Source organism: Eublepharis macularius, chromosome 6 (assembly GCF_028583425.1).
Source record: "Eublepharis macularius isolate TG4126 chromosome 6, MPM_Emac_v1.0, whole genome shotgun sequence".
Taxonomy (NCBI): domain Eukaryota; kingdom Metazoa; phylum Chordata; class Lepidosauria; order Squamata; family Eublepharidae; genus Eublepharis; species Eublepharis macularius.
In genome coordinates, this window is record NC_072795.1 from 136,922,369 (window position 1) to 136,939,409 (window position 17,041).

Below are 17,041 nucleotides of genomic sequence, written 5' to 3' on the forward strand. Positions count from 1 at the left end.
TGATGCTGGCGGTGGCGGCGAGGGCGTGTGCTGGGGCAGCCAGCTTGCTGCAGTGGTGGCTGAGCGCAGAGCTGGGAGGTCCTGCGCACACGGCAAGCTAGCTGCCCCATCGGCAGGGCTGGCGAGGGTCTCCCAACTCTGCGCTCAGCCTCCCGCACGGCAAGCCATGGCGCGCTCCTGGGTGGCTGGCAGCCGCACCCGGCGCCCCCTCTTTGGTGACGCTGGGGGCAGGCTATCCCCCCTGCCCCCCCTCGATCCAGCCCTGTGGGTGTGTTAGCTTGTAGTTGCAAAATAGTAAAGAGTCCAGTCGCATGTTTAAGACTAACCAGCTTTATTGTAGCACAAGCTTCCAAGCTCTCTTCGTCAGATGCATCCTCAGGTCAGAGAGGAAGTTGGGGAAGGCGACTAGAGCTGGGGGAGAGAGAGAAAGAGCTTGTGAAAGAGAATTGCCCACCCAAGGGGAGAGAGGGGACCAGAGTGATTGCAACTCCCTTCTTCCCCTGTTCTGAGACCTGTCGTCAGGGCGACCCACCTTAGAGGCCAACGTGTAGGGCAGAACTTCCCCAGAGTCCAACCTCCCCGGAGTGGAGTCTGACACATGGGATGTAGTTGGGTGGGAGAAGAAACAGAATTTGACCTCCCTTCCTTGTGCTTGTGCAAGGAGTTCCATGAATGGAGCCGCTGTTTGTGCAAGATGGGGGAGAGAAAATTTTTTCCATTTTGCACCTTATGCCTGTAGCACCACCCGCTCCTTCCTACTCAGTTCCCAGAGATCCCTTGATCCTCAGTGGGAACCTTTAGTGGGATGGGGAAGAGATCCGTTCCGTGAACTTCCATTCACAGTTACAGGATCCAGCCCAGTATGTTCCAGAAGTACTGGGAAAACGGTGTATTTTCTTATCTTAGAAAATGCAAATTACAAACATATATGTCTGTTTTAACACCTATGACTACATACCACAATATCATCACAATACCATAAAATCATCATAATATTTAACCCACGAGTTGACTGTCAATGTGACACATTATGGGCGCCAGCCCCTCTGTTTCCCAGATTGTAATTTCCTTAGACCTCTGAAACACAAGTTAAGTGTTGTTTCCAGTGTGTTCCTCAGCCAGTCCTTTTCTCCTGGGACAATTCAAGATGATCAGAAGCACAGAAACAGTTAGCAAATTTAGCATTATTTCCTGATGTGAGTATTGCATCATGCCTACATCATTGAATAGAAGGATCTCTGCCTTTAAAGGCAAAACCATCAGCAGTAACTCTGCAATAATCTGATCCACCGTTTCCCAGTACTCTTAGGCCCCCTCACATCACCACTGTATAGGTAGGATGTCACTTTTTCATCAAGAACAATCCCAGCATTTTCAAGACTAATGGACCGTGCCAGCAGGATTTGAATCCAGTGGCATCTTAGAAACCAACAAGATTTTCAGGGTTGTAAGCTTGTGCGAATCAGAGCTCCCTTCTTCAGACACATGTGGTGTCTGGAGAAGGGAGCTCTGACACGTGGAAGTTTACACCCTGAAAATCTTGTTGGTCTCTAAGGTGCCACTGGACTCAAATCCTGCTGTTGTACTGTAGGTAAACACACCTACCCACCTAAAACTAGGAATATGTCAGATGAGCTTCCATGAGTGGGGAGAATTCCCTGCCCCTGGAAGTTGACCTTCACATTTCCACATTAAGCAAAGGCAGGGTTTTTTTTCAGCAGGAGCGCAGTGGAACGGAGTTTCGGAACCTCTTGAAAATGGTCACATGGCTGGTGGCCCCGCCCCCTGATCTCCAGACAGAGGGGAGTTTAGATCACAGCGGCGCGTAGGGCAATCTCAACTCCCCTCTGTCTGGAGGTCAGGGGGCGGGGCCACCAGCCATGTGACCATTTTCTCTGAGGGCAACCCACTAAGTTCCACCACCTCTTTTCCCAGAAAAAAAGCCCTGAGCAAAGGTAACATTTCTTCTTTTTTTGAAAAAGAAACATATGCCCTCTTCCAGGGAGAGGCTCAGTGTCCACGATCAGCCACCTTCTACCAAGAAGTACAGTTTGTGAGCCTCTGGCCCACTTGCTTAGGTGGCACCATCTAATCTTGCACAAGTCATGCATTGACCTTGAGTTTCCGAGCATGTCCAGGGGCCTGCCTGAGCATCCAACCAACAGAATCAAATCAACAATGTCATTGACCCATGGAACTGTTTGTTGCAAACTTCTTATTCAGGTGAATAAGAAGCAACACATTCTCTAACATATGCTATGTTTTGTTCACAAGCAGAGCAAACAACATTCAATGCCGGGGAGCTGTGGAGGAAAAATGGGGCCGTAATCATGGCAGTACGGAGGCCTGGATGATTTCTGTGCAGAGAGGTATGGCAGGTGTTTTGCACAGATGTTTTCCGAATAAATGTTGATTGAGTTGTACCAGCTGTGGGATCAAGAAACATGTTGATTGGATGCAAAGAGCAAAACCTAGAGATTTTGTTGTCAAGGAGAAAGCTGAGTCAGAACTCTTCTCCCTGATATGCAGAGAACATTTGTGTGGAAGAGCATTCAGTCACAGGAGCCTCCCCCTGATGCACAGAGTGGGGCGGCCCAGAAGGAGGCAGACTTGCTCAGTGAGAACGAGGCCATGGGCAGCGCTCTTCCAAAACTCTCCCTCTCTAGTTGCAGGGACAGGATTCCAGGCTAACTTACCCACAAGGGCCTGCACGTGGATGTGGAGGGTGTGGGAAAGGATAGCCCTTGGACAGGCCAAGACCGCAGTGGCTTAGCTGGCCTTTTGGGGGGGGGGGGCCCTGAGTCAGAGCATTGGTCCAGCTAGATCAGTGTTGCTTATTCAGACTGGCAGCCCCTCTCCAGGGTCTCAGGTGGAGACCTTTCACAAAACCTCCTGCCTGATTGTTTCAACTGGAGATGCTGGGGATTGAACCTGGATCCTTCTGCATGTCAAGCTAAGCCACTGCCCCTTCCTTCCAGGTACAGTTAGAGAGCAGCTGATGCAACAGCCTTGTAGAAGCAGTAGGTCTGGTCCGTGCTGGGGTTGGGTGGGGGGAGACCGCCTGGAAATCCTGCACGTGCTTCCTTGGGTTCCATGAGGGGATTTCTTTCATTTAGCAGGCCTGTAAGGCAGAGGTCTTCCACCAGGCATATGGTCGAGGCTGTTCTGTGCTATCTGGCGAGGCTCCCTACCCGTCTCCTATTTGGGAGGGTGCTGTGTTGCCATATTGGCCCCCCTTATAAATCCACCTGATTCGAATGCTGTCCCCTCCTTCCCTTCCCTCCCCTTCCCCCTGTGCATCATTAACTGGGGTGAATGCTAAGGACCGCCATCTTGGGGATTGCAAGCTGTACATTTAATGTGTATTATGATTACATGATTTTATTGTGATTTTATATTGTATTTATATCTAATGTAATCTGTCCTGACCCCATTCGCAAAGAGGGCAGGCTAAAAATGGAATAAAATAATAAAATAATAAAAATAATTTATGTACATGCAGTTAGTTATTAGGGCATTTGTAGGCTGTTTCCCCCCTCCCCGCTTATGGGCTCAAAACAGCTTACAAAAATGTCCATACTATAATACCATTAAAATTAAACAGTGACAGAGAAAGAAAAGAAACATGTCCTGATTCACTGGGCTGGATAATGCAGGCTCAAGGCTGTGAGGCAGGGACATGGATCCTTTGGGTTCGAGTCCAAGGGCTTGGGCTGCCGGCCATGCCGAGGCTCAAGTACCTGCAAACGGGAAAACAGACTCCCAGAGGGTGCTAGCAGGATCTGCCTTGCAAGATATGTGAAATCAATAAATACCCAGTGTGCAGTGGGCCCCACTGAACTCTGTGGGACTTCTGAGATAACCACGTAAGATTGGCAGTGTGGTGGTGGGGAGTGCCCTCAAGTCATAGCTTTGTGGCAACCCCTGGTGGGGTTTTCATGGCGGGAGACGAACAGAGGTGGTTAGCCATTGCCTGCCTCCGCAACCCTGGTCTTCATTGGAGGTCTCCCACCCAATTACTAAGCAAGGCTGACCCTGCTTAGCTTCTGAGATCTGACAAGATCAGATTTGCCTTAATTGGCTAGCAGGCCTAGTTTCAAGAATATGGAATTGGGCTTCCTTTGGGGATGTTAAAATACATATTTTTGGTAAACGTTTTGACTTTTTGCCCTCCAGTTAAACCAAAGCCTCCCAATGCCTGCTGTTCTCTAGGCCTCAGTTTAGTAACCACAGGTTTATAGGGGAGGAGGGGTGTGTGGAAGGGTTTTATCACACCCTTTCCTTTCAGTCCGTAGCAGTAATGCTGTGGTGCAGTTTTGAAAAGGCCACTTTCTGCCTCCCTGAGTGTCTGGCAGCTTTCAGAACAGGTACCTAAGGCAAATAGATGGTGCTAGAGGCTTTTGCTTTCTGGCTGTCCACGTTTAAATTTAAGATCTCCTTCTGTGACTAGATATGCTGACCCCACTGTGAGGATCATGCATGAGTTAAAGAACTTCATTGATAAGCTACCGTGTCAGGATCTTACTCCATCTTTGCCAGGAATGACGTTTCTCTACAAGCACAAGACATAAGTAGGAGTCTAAGCGCAGGTGAATTCCCAAATCCCCCCCATCCCCTTGAGGTAACGGTCAGCTGAGTTCAAGAGGAGGCATCTGGACAGGAGGAAGCAGAGCTGATGTATGAGGAGGTTCAAGGCCGTGAGTGTCCATGCAGGCATCTCTTCCCAGGCTGAGGAGAGAGGAGTTTAGAAGAACATACAGACAACAGTAGAGACAGCCCCTCCCTTGCATACTCTCACGTCACAGCCAAGAAACAGTGTCAGCCTTCAGTTATACCCGTAGCATTAGAGCACAAACGTTACACAGGGTCTTGCTGGGCATGACAGGTGATGCTACGTGCTTCATGTTGTGTTTCATGTTGCCAGGTCTTGCGGGGTTTTGTCCTTTTTTTGCAATTTTAATATAATGTGTAGTTGTTTCCCCTCCCCCTTGTTCCTCTGAACTTTTCATTAGACAGTAGGAAGCATTTTCTTTTTAATGCTTGTTCATTCCGGCGTCCCACCTTCCACCTTTCGTTCTGTGTTGAACTCCTGAAAATGTGTCGTGAGAAGCAAGAGGATGTCTGGAGGCAACGGAGGCTCTGCTGAACTTTCCATACATTTGGGGCTTAGATTTCCTTGGCTTATAATGTGCATTTATACCTTGTTGGCTGCAGACCTTCCCCATCAAACCCCTGATCTCCCAGTTTCAGCCTTACCAGACTGAGGTCCTAAAAACCTCTGTCAGCATAGATGCCTTTGAGGTCATCTTAACATGGATTTATGACCATGCCTGTAATAGTGGCCTGCGTAATTGGTCTTGGCCAAACAGGGATGGCTGCGGGTTATTTCACCAGCACAGGTTTATTCCCGCTTTTCTCCAAAATGCTTTGGGTGGCATCTGTGGTTCTCCCATCCTGTGTGTTTATTCCTCCCAGCAACCCTGTGAAGTAGGTTAGGCTGAAAGAGAACAAGTGGTCTCAGGTCACCCTGGAAGTGATAATAATAACAACATACTTTGTAAACCACTCTGAGTGGGCATTAAGTTGTCCTGAAGGGTGGTATATAAAGCGAATGTTGTTATTATAGCCAAATGGGGATTTAAACCCGATTCTCCCAGATACTAGCCAGGGTCTCTTCCCCTTACATCGCACTGCCTGAGGCTGTAACCTGGTATCCCAATACTTGTCTCAATTTCAGGAGGCCGCTGAGCTGTCCTCTCTGAAGCCTCAGCTCGACCAGCTGGGGGTCCCACTTTATGCTGTCATAAAAGAGAAGATTGGGAGTGAGGTGGAGGATTTTCAGCCATATTTCATGGGAGAAATCTTTCTGGATGAAAAGGTAGGCATGGCTGAGTCGTACTGAGACTGTAAAGAGAGAGCAAAAGAATGAAAAGATTTACCTCAGAAGTTTTGAGAAACTCAGTCTAATTAGTCATTTTCAGTCTCCATGGAAGTATCTTAGTATATATAAGGCTTAAATCAGTTTCTTGCTTAGTAAGTGCCCCACTTCTGCAATTAGGAGGCTAACAGTGAAATCCTAAACAGAGTTCCTCCAGTCTAAGCCCATTGATTTCAGTGGGTTTAGACTGGAGTAACTATGATTAGGATTTCACTGTAAATCTCCTGTGTCAAAGCACCTAAGCTTCTCTAAGGCTACTTTTCAGGATCTTGTTAATGCAGAAAGGACAGATTGGAGTGGCAGATGACCACGCTGACCAGTATTTGCATACTTTTTATTTTATTTTATTTTAATCAAATAAGAGGATATAGAAGGGGGAAAGGGAGGGGGAATACGGAAATTACAACAAATAGAGAATTAAGAATTGTCGGGCTATGGGTGACAGGCTGTGGCAGATAGACCCCCCCTGTACCATTGCAGCAAGAATTCCAGGCTCTTGGTTAAATGGCTTTATTCAGAAATCAGATCATTTCCACAGATATGTCCATAGGATTATTCAGAAGCAAGGTTAGCAACTAAGCAGTAAGGAACAGGTTGACAGGAATGGTAACGTGGGAAAACCCTTCCTCTTAACACACACGTTTACTCCTTCCCCCTCCCATCAATAAAACAGGACTTTTAGCACGAACGCGTCCTGAGACCGTCTCACATATTTGTACTATCAGGGCGAGACACTGAGAAAGCAGGAGATCAAAGTTGAAACATCGCAGTGCATGGGAGTGAGCAGTACACAAGGGCTGTTTCCGCACGGCTTACCTCAACACGGAACACTGCGCAACATGCCGAAAAAACCGCGGAAGATCGCATTTTCTCGCATGAGTTTTGCCCGATGCTGCAGCATCACGCAAAACTCGTGCGAGAAAACACGGTCTTCCGTGTTTTTTCCGGCATGTTGCGCTGCATTCTGCGTTGAGGTAAGCTGTGCGGAAACACCCATGGTCGTCAGAAGCACTGAGAGTTTCTACAGTACATCAGATAAGGTACCTGCAGCTTCAATAAGCCTGTGAAAGGAAACAGTTATGGCATTGGCAATATGACGCCAAGTTATAGCATGAAACATTGGTTCAGAACAACAGGTCAGCATCAAATAGTGGCATGGATGGGGCACAGACATGACAAGAATATACATTACAAGGACTATTGAAAATGTAACATCCATCTTGCTTTTAAAACATAACTTCAAATACATAACACGGCCAAACTCAAAGATATTTCTTCTTTTCATCCTTAAACCTCATTATTAAATCATCTATAAAATGTTTTACCTTGTCTATTAAGATAATTTTGAAACATCACATCTATCAAAAATACTAATCAACAATAAATATATCCGTATATCCTGTCAGAATTTTAGAACAAACAACATGATTATGCCCTCTGCAAATCAAACCCATAACAAAATTTGCAAAACTAACTTATATCTATCTATAATAATGACATTTGCATTTTGAGTGATTTACACTTTTAACATATTGTAAAAGTGTTGATCTTCTCTTCCAGTTGGACAAGCATCAAGGGATAAATGGCATGCGGATGAGTTTAGCAGAGGCGCTTCTTAAGAGGCTAAGCAGCTTTATGCCTTTCTATTTATACCGTTAATGAATCTATGCAGAAGATGGTTTTTATCTTTCAAGTATTGGCGTGTTCTTGCAAGCATTCCCCATGAACATGCACAGATCAAAAGAAAGATTAGGACGGCTGTTTCTTTCCTCCTTCATCCAATCATGGATAGCAAAGGAGTTGCCCATCCCAATTAAGCATCCCCTCTTCAAAACGCAGGAGCTGAAAAGAAAAAGAAAAACAAGTAAACCGACAGATTCTCCCCTGAAGGGCAAAAAGACGAGGGTAACTAATGGAAGTGTTGCTATGTTTACTAAACTTAGGTGTACTTTGCCTTTTGACTACTTGAGGCGTGTCTCGAAGGGGAAAGAGGCCATTCTGTTATTAACAGGAGGCAGAATAATTCCGCCCCTTCTGCCTTACTGCCTCTCTGCCTGGCACTGCCTCCCATAGCACCGGTGAGATGATAATAATAACAACGTTCTATTTATATACCGCCCTTCAGGATGACTTAACACCCACTCAGAGTGGTTTACAAAGTATGTCGTTATTATACCCAGGGCTTTTTTTCAGGGGGAACGTGGTGGAATGGAGTTCCAGCACCTCTTGAAAATGGTCACATGGCTGGTGGCCCCGCCCCCTGATCTCCAGACAGAGGGGCGTTTAGATTGCCCTCAGTGCTGCTCAGCGGCGCAGAGGGCAATCTAAACTCCCCTCTGTCTGGCGATCAGGGGATGGGGCCACCGTCCATGTGACCATTTTCTCTGAGGGCAACCCACTGAGTTCCACCACCGCTTTTCCCAGAAAAAAAGCCCTGATTATACCCACAACAAAACACCCTGTGAGGTGAGTGGGGCTGAGAGAGCTAGAAGCTGTGACTGACCCAAGGTCACCCAGCTGGCTTCAAGTGTAGAATCAAACCCGGTTCTCCAGATTAGAGTCCCACGCTCTTAGCCACTACACCACTTTTCTACTCTGTTCCTTGTCCCTTGTCTGGAAAGAGATCACATTTTTCCCACGTTAACTATTTGCAATTCCTTTCTCCAGAAACGATTCTATGGACCTCGGAAACGGAAGATGCTGTTTCTAGGCATCTTTCGGTGGAACGTCTGGAAGAATTTCTTCCGTGCTTGGAGGAGTGGTTTCAGTGGTAACTTGGAAGGAGAAGGCGTTATCTTGGGTGGCGTTTTCGTGATTGGTCCTGGGAAGCAGGTATTGGAGAGAACATGCATGTGTGCGCAAAATGTAATATCCCCTTCTGCTCTCCTGTTCTCTGCGCCTGTGTCCCCAGAAAGTTCTTGGGAGAGCAATCTTTTAGCCCGGCCTCCTGGGATGACTTATGGCTGAATTAAACTGATAGGTTAAGTACTTCAAAGAATAGGGCTGCTTCTTGGGATAACAGTCTGGGAACAGTGGAAATCTGTGTCACCACTAGTCCAATTCTCTCTCTCTGTCAATTCTTATGGGATAGCTGTTCATATTCAAAAGGCCAGGGAATTGTGCGCATTCATACTGATGCAGCAGAGTTCAAAATGCTGAATGCTTGACCAAGAGGGGGAAATGAAAGACCCTTCATTGCAGTTGGTTTTAAAGGCAAGGCTGCCTAATGATATGTGGAAAAAAACAAGAGTCCAGTAGCACCTAACTACTAGACTAAGACTAACAAAATTAGTGGTAAGGTATGAGCTTTCATGAGCCACAGCTCACTTCTTCAGATAATGATATGTGGTTTTTAACGAAGTAGGGAATCCATGTTTCCACAGCATAATTCTTCGTCAGTGCCACTCCTTCAATCTTTTATGTAATCTAAATTATTTAGTAGACCTGTTGAAACATGACTTGAATGTGTAGATTATACATGTGATGGGTATGAACCTCAGACTTGTACAATTGTCCTCCACTATACATAGAACCATGTTAATTGGAGTCTGTGGTCACACATGTACAACCTTAGCTTCATGGCAGTTTGGTTTTATATTTTGCTTGTGTTTATTTATTGAAGCATTTAGACTCCCTATTCCCATTGCTCAAGGCTGCTTATGATGTATAATCAAAATCATCCAATAAAAAACCCCTCTTCGCCCCCTGACCTGATAAAATGCTTATGATGTACACTCCATTAAAACTTCTGGTGAATAAAATAGTTTTATGACGCCTCCTGAAAGTTTCCATGGATTGTGCCCCCTTCACCTTCTCAGGGAGCCCATTCTGTAAAGTAGGAAAAACTAACAAGAAAGTAGTTATTGCGGGTGGGCTACCTTTAGTAAAGGAACTCACTCTGAAGATGCAAACTGAAGACCATAGCTGGTGCCTGGGGACATATGGGGTGAGACAGTATTATAAGATTTCCAGGCAAATAACAGTGTTTGCTGCTACAGACAACATAAAAGAATTCAGTGGCACCCTTAAAGACTATGGGTTGGATCAGGGCTTTTTTTCTGGGAAAAGAGGTGGTGGAACTCAGTGGGTTGTCCTTGGAGAAAATGGTCACATGGCTGGTGGCCCCACCCCCTGATCTCCAGACAGAGGGGAGTTGAGATTGCCCTCCGCACCGCCGAGCGGCGCGGAGGGCAATCTCAACTCCCCTCTGTCTGGAGATCAGGGGGCGGGGCCACCAGCCATGTGACCATTTTCAAGAGGTTCCGGAACTCCTTTCCACCGCGTTCCCGCTGAAAAAAAGCCCTGGGTTGGATCCCTGGGCACTAGGAAAGATTACAGCTTGGACAAAAGTCAAACCAGGATGGGTCTGTAATGAACAGAGGACTCCGGTAAGATCACCTGCCAGTCCCAGTTGAAAAACTGGTAGGCTCCAACCCTGTCCAATTCCTTGGTAGCGTAAGAACTGTTAGAATAGCACTTGTGTCTTAATGATTAGAGAAAGTTCTTTCTTCAGATGTTATTGCCCCCCTTTATATGAGAAGATGGCATGACTGGAGGCCTAAGGACCCCTTGAATGAAGGGCCAAACTAAACAATACCATGTCCTCAAGTCTGCCATCTCCCCGAAGTGGACTCAGGGACGTGGTATCATCTCATCTGACCCAGAGTGATTTCTCTAGAATGACGAGGATTAGAACCTTTATTATTAAAGGAGAAAGGAGGGTGGAGAATCTTCCCCTTGGTATCGGTTGGTTAACATGCACTGATTGGGCTAGCTGGGTGAGCTGCAGAAAACCCACTTGAATAGCGAGATCTGCTTTCCTGACCCATCTTTCCTCTTCCTGTTTTAGGGTGTTCTCTTGGAGCATCGCGAGAAGGAGTTTGGTGACAAAGTAAGCCTTGATGCTGTCCTTGATGCTGTTAAGAAGATACAGTCTTCTGATCGTTAAAAATAATAATAATAAAGATATATGCTGCCTTCTTAAATGCACAATTTACAATGTGTGTGGGGGGTAACAAAGGATCAAATTTCTTCCTAAATACCGGCAGCTGAAGTCCCAGCAGAACGGCTGTGTTTTGTACCATCAGCTCTAGACATCCAGGGATCCCTTCTTCTGCTGTTGTACTGGATTAATGAAAGGCTGGATTTAAATCCTTCAGATCTGGTCTAGACCGTTTCCAGTTCCAGCAAAACTGTTGGGTATATCTGAGTGTCTGTATGAAGAAGGTTAGAACTAATAAAAACTGAAATGATTATTAAAGGCTGAAGGTGTTTTTTTCCTTGCCAACCATTCACTTTTTCCTCACTGCTCCCGCTCTGATTTTTCCTCCCACCATTAGTGGAAAATATTTTGCTCAGTCATGGGAAAGATAAAGCCAGAGGCATTTGTAATACAACTGAGCGTTTTGGCTCAGGGACAGTTTTGCTGTTGCCCATTTCCTTACAAACTGGTTTGAAACAATAGAATTTGAGTCCGGCGGCACCTTACAGACTAACAAGATTTTCAGGGCATGAGCTTTTGAGAGGCACAGCTCCCTTCTTCAGGTGAACTTCGAATCTTAAAAGCTCATGCCCTGAAAATGTTGTTGGTCTGTAAAGTGCCACCAGACTCAAATCCTGCTCTTCTAATGCAGACCAACATGGCTACCCACAGAAAATTATCTGCATGGTATGAAACCAGAACTTTGTTGTATCTTACCTATGAAACCTCTGTTTTCTCACCCCCTCCTCCAAGAATCCTCAGTGCCTCCTCCAACTACCCTCCCCCCCCAACCTGCAATATCACAGTAATAGTCGTACTGGCCTACTAACATCATGCATGGTTGTTATTGTGACTCACTCCATAGTAAACCACACCAGGTACCAGCTGGCACCTTCTCCCTTGGCCATTCATGAAGCTGCCTCATCAGAAACATTCCTGACACGGTTCTTCTAAAGATGTTTTCATAAACACCAACCAGTACACACCTTGTTCCCCTTTCCTCACCTTGCTCACTTACAAAGGCCCTGACAGCCCTCTCCTACTTCATAGGATGATGTCACAGACGCTCCTTATGAGGTGTCATTGTGCCTCCTGGCTGAGAGGAGCCCACCAGGATGTGTCCCTTAGGAAGACCATGCCTTAAGCCACAGGAGTTTTAGTCCCTCTCTCAGTCCATCCTCCCTGAAGCTGCACTGACGGAAGAAGAGATGGTGAACATTAGGAGGCCAGGTAACTGCACCTCTCATGGCCCAGGATTAGAGGGTGGGGATCTGTGAGGCACCAGAGAGAAGGCTCTTTTGTGCCCCTCTCAGTGGGGTGGGAGCCATTACCCATGATGGCTGCATATCATAGCCACACGTGCTGGCCAGTTATGGGGGATATCCCCTTCCAGGTATGCAGTGTTATTCCCTCAGGCTTCAACTGAGAACTTTGCTGGTTCAGTGACATATTACACCAGAAACACCACAGACTTCTCAAGAGGGCATTGAGGCTTTGTCTCCTTAAAAAATGGAATATGTCAAGAAAAACTGGTTCTGGGTAGGTTGCTTTAAGTGGCACAAAAATTGTAAACAGGTCCTGTGAAGAATCGCCACAGGAGGGGAACCGCCTCCCCTCCATCTCTGTCTCCAGGATCCTTAAAATTCACAGGCTGATCCCCCCCCCTTCCTTCCTGCTGTTTCCCCCTTAATTGATACTCCTCAACCTTCAACATTCCCTTCTGGAGAATGTTTAGTTCTCATCAGGATGACTTTTGAGGAACTCTTTCTTGCGGTTGGTCTGCAAAGTCATATTTTTCTGCAGTTTTACTTTTTCTATGGGTGGCTTGTGTGGTGGAGAGTGCCCACAAGTCATAGCTGACTTATGGCGACCCCTGGTGGGGTTTTCATGGCAAGAGACTAACAGAGGTGGTTTGCTATTGCCTGCTTCTGCAACCCTTGTCTTCATGGGAGGTCTCCCGTCCAATTAATAACCAAGGCCGACCCTGCTTAGCTTCTGAGATCTGATGAGATCGGGCTCACCTGGGCTATCAGGTCAGAATGTGGGTGGCTTGTAGGGCTGCCAATTCTGGCTTGGGGAAGGAGAGATCTCAGCAGGGATGAAATACAATAGAATCCACCTTCCAAAGCTGCCATTTCCTCCAGGGGAACTGATTTCTGTAGTCTGGAGATCAGCTGTAATTCTGGGAGATCTCCAGGCCCACCTGGCAGTGATCTGGTTTTGCCACTTTCGTCAACTACAAGAGCCAGTGTGGTGTACTTGGCTGGATTAGGATCTTGGGAGTCCCAGATTAAAATATCTGCTCTGCCATGAAAGCTCATTGGGTGACGTTGGGCCAGTCATACTTTCTTACCCCACAGGGTTGTTGTGAGGATAAAATGAGGGATAATGATGTAAACTGCTTAGGGTCTGCATTTGGTGCCAGTTTGGTGTAGTGGTTAAGAGCGCAGGACTCTAATCTGGAGAGCCGGGTTTGATTCCCCACTCCTCCACTTGAAGCCAGCTGGGTGACCTTCGGCTAGTCACAGCTCTCTCAGAGCTATCTCAGCCCCACCCACCTTACAGGGTGTTTTGATGTGGGGATAACAACATACTGCTCTGAGTGGGCATTAAGTTGTCCTGAAGGGCGGTATATAAATTGGTTATTGTTGTTATTGGGGATAAAGGAGGTGTACAAATAAATATAAATACATAAGGGAAATAGGATTCTCTTGAGATGATGCATATCATAGGAAGGGGCTTCCCTCCGTGTCTGTATGAAATACCATTAACAGCTGGAGAGTTTTAGATGTAGCCAGACAGATTGGGGGGGAAATGAGATTTAAAGTGGAGAATTTGTCAAAACTGAAATTGGGAACACTGAAATTTTGAGGTTCTACTGGATTCAACTGAAATCTGATGGGCCAGTGTTTAGACACATGTGGCAACAGCGACCTCTACTGACCACCTTCAAATGTTTTTAATTTGCCATGTCAATACAAGTATGTTCTGTTCAACCCTGAGGGTTGCAGCTTTGGGGGAAAGTGTCAGTCCCTGGCAGTCAGATCCCCAAGTCCCTCACAGCAAGAAAACAGGAGCATTGGTCGAAGAAACTTTATTCAGAGATCTATTCAGTTCAGGTATGCACTCATAAGTAGAAATTGGCAGAAGTAATTAGTCAAACGATAGGACTGCTGATATAAGAGGGACGTTCTCCCGCCCCTTTGCATTCAGGCGCGAAAACCTAAAAAGTTACATGGGAACCAAGCAGTTTAGTCTAGACAAAGTACAGAGTGGAGTCATTCCCTCCTGTGAAAAGATACATTTCAGCACACAGCTGCAGCTTCGGCCCAAGGCCGCTCAAAAGTGAAAGCGCATATTTCTTAGAGATAACAAAGAGGCCACTTGCTCCTCTAGAAATTAATATTAGCAATCTGGACACCTTCAGATGGATTATATAAAATGCATAAGATCACTACGTGATCGAGTGGAGTGCAAGTGGAGCACAAGTGAACAGGGAGGAATACATGTGAGTCTGTTCACTTGCCATTCGTCACTTCTAGCTTGGCCCTGAGACCTTCTGCTTGCAAAGCAGTTGCTCTCCCCCTGAGACAGAAGCTTCCCCATCTGATCCATTTATGTCTTTTTCATTTCACAGTCTCTATCTCAAATCCTAGTGATAAGGACAGGTTGAAAATCTAAATAACTGGACAAAAAACCCTTTAGGACAGTGACCAGAACAATCAGATCCAGAGGAGTTGGCCATATTAGTCTGTAGTTGCAAAATAGTAGAGTCCAGTAGCACCTTTAAGACTAACCAATTTTATAGTAGCATAAGCTTTCGAGAACCAGTTCTCTTCATCAGAACAATCAGCTAACTAAGGAGATGGGCTAAATGTGTAAAGAGACTAAAGAAAAGAGTATATGCTGAAAGTATAAACAGGCAGCGATGGGGAATTACTTTGCAGAATGGAAGCTTCCAAGGAAAGTCAAAGATTCTTGGGTCATTTTAAAAGACGAATGGGGAAAAAAATTCCGAGCAGGATCATTCTCAGGCAAGCAGTTAAGAAAACGCATGCAGTTGGCGAAGGACGAGCCACCCACTCTTGCCTCCATATGCACAAGCATGGATTCTCTCGCAGCAGTGAGAACTGCACGCTGCAGGGTGTCTTTGGATGCGAAAGCACACAACGTGATCACCATCTGCGCTGCTCAATGTGACTAAGAGCATGTGCTCCTATCCATCTCGAAAAGTTTGTGCACATGTCCCACCACCCTTTCGGGTGGATGTGCATAGTTTCCTCTGGATTTGGATTCCAAGACTTTAGCGTTTACATGCTCGAAGCATCAGATGCAAGAGAGGCAGAAACATGTCCTGGCCGGTATGTACACAGATATGCATGACATACATAGTGCAGTAGGGCCCAATGGAACGTGACATTTGCAGTGGCATATACATCATTATAAAAGCATGTTTGTCGCCTGTAGTGCATGAAGTGACAGTTTAGTCTTTAAGGCAGTGGGTCTCAAAACTTTGGAGTAGCCCCATGGTGTGGAACAAAGTGCTGGTAGCGGGGTTAACAATTTCAAGGACCCTGCAGCGGATGGATTCTTTTTCCAACAACCTATTTTCCCACCCAAGATGATTAAAGAAGAGATTAAATCTCCTCATGGCAGAGAGAAGAAATCTCACAACGGCCTGGTAATTTGTGTGGGAAATATTGCCCTCGGCACTCTCTGTATATTCAGGTGCTAGACTGAACTGTGTCGCAAGAGCTAATGCAGCCGAGCAATTTGGAAGGTTGCTGCTGTGGAAGCAGCAAAGACGCTGTCTAAGCTCACTGATAATATACGGGCTTCATCAACGATTCCTCCACGAGTGGTTCCATCGACTGTACCAGCTTATTTGCACAATTTTGTTTTTGCAATGAATGTATTTAGCACAATGACTTCTGTGAATTGATTTATTGCATTCTCCTTCTGTTATGTGCACTGACATATGATCTTCCATATGTACATGGAGTGGGACATGCCGCTTATAGTCAAAATCTGATTACTTGTGGTGTAATACAAGCACTAGCGCTTTAAGAATTATAAAATGAGTATTTGAGTATCAACTTGTAGAATGTCTAACCAGAGCAAAAATATGTTGAATCTGTGCTCTGCTTATGTTCAGGAGTTAACCTAGTCCAGCAAGGGTTGGATTAAGATATGTTGAGTTTCTAAAATATGCCAAATTTAAGAAGCCCCACAGCATTACTAAAAAAAGTGTATTGTTTTAACAGTCAAATTTAGTAATTGGTATTTAGAGTCCCCTCATAATCTGAGGCCCTGAGTTATTGCTTACTTCTAGGTAGGGCCAGAAAACCCCTTCCTTGAAGCTTAGCTTTCAGCTCAGGTTGTCAACTCCGGATTGGGAAATTTCTGGAGATTTTTTGGGGGGGGGGGTACAGCTTGGAGAGGGCAGAGTTTAGAGAGGGGAGGGAATTTAGCAGGGTATAATGCCAGAGTCCACTCTCCAAAGCAGTCATTTTCTCTAAGGAAACTGATCCTTGTAGCCTGGAGAGGAATTATAATTCTGTGATTTCTCCAGGCCCCACATGGAGGCTGGCAACCCAATGTCCTGTCTCATGAACCAAGAATTGCCACAGAATCATTCAGTAATGAAAACGTCTAGAAAATCCATTAGGTAGAGAGGAGCGAGGAAGGAATAAAAGAAGGAATAAAAAGAGAAAGGAACCTCTTAATGTTTCCAAGGAGAGAGTAAAACAGAAGCAATATAGTAAAAAGGGAATTATTTCTAGAACCTCACGTTTACCCTACTTCCGTCTTTAGGTGCATTTTAAAGTTGTATGGAAAGAGAATGTCCTAGCTGTTGATTGTGTTGACTTGCACTGTGTGATCTGCCTTGGATCTCAGGGAGAAACAAACAAAGCGATCAAGAAGGACTTTGAATTGTACAAGGCTTAATTAGCAGCTCCCTTCTGACCTCTAGTGGGAGCAGTGGGAAAAGCAGCTGGGAAGGGATTTTCTTTGGTTGGCAGGAGAAACAAAGTCTGGAGAAGAAATCTCCACATTGAGGTCTAGAAACCTGGAATGTGATAAATTCCTTACCTGAACATAACAGAGAACCCATGCTTCTC

The 17,041-nt window shown here is 45.8% G+C and overlaps 1 protein-coding gene across 5 annotated transcripts in view; it reads left to right on the plus strand.

Moving 5' to 3' along the window:
* Positions 1 to 11,198, plus strand: part of PRXL2A (peroxiredoxin like 2A) — a 33,747-nt gene extending 22,549 nt beyond the window's left edge. For 4 of the 5 annotated variants that reach the window (XM_054982090.1, XM_054982088.1, XM_054982092.1 and 1 more), the window contains exons 3-6: positions 2,275 to 2,369; positions 5,738 to 5,878; positions 8,606 to 8,770; positions 10,788 to 11,198. In XM_054982090.1, coding sequence (XP_054838065.1) covers positions 2,275 to 2,369; positions 5,738 to 5,878; positions 8,606 to 8,770; positions 10,788 to 10,886 — 500 coding nt within the window. In that variant the 3' untranslated portion in view covers positions 10,887 to 11,198. The remainder of the gene's footprint in view (positions 1 to 2,274; positions 2,370 to 5,737; positions 5,879 to 8,605; positions 8,771 to 10,787) is intronic. The other variant, XM_054982093.1, reaches the window with a different exon arrangement.
* Positions 11,199 to 17,041: the final 5,843 nt, after the last annotated feature.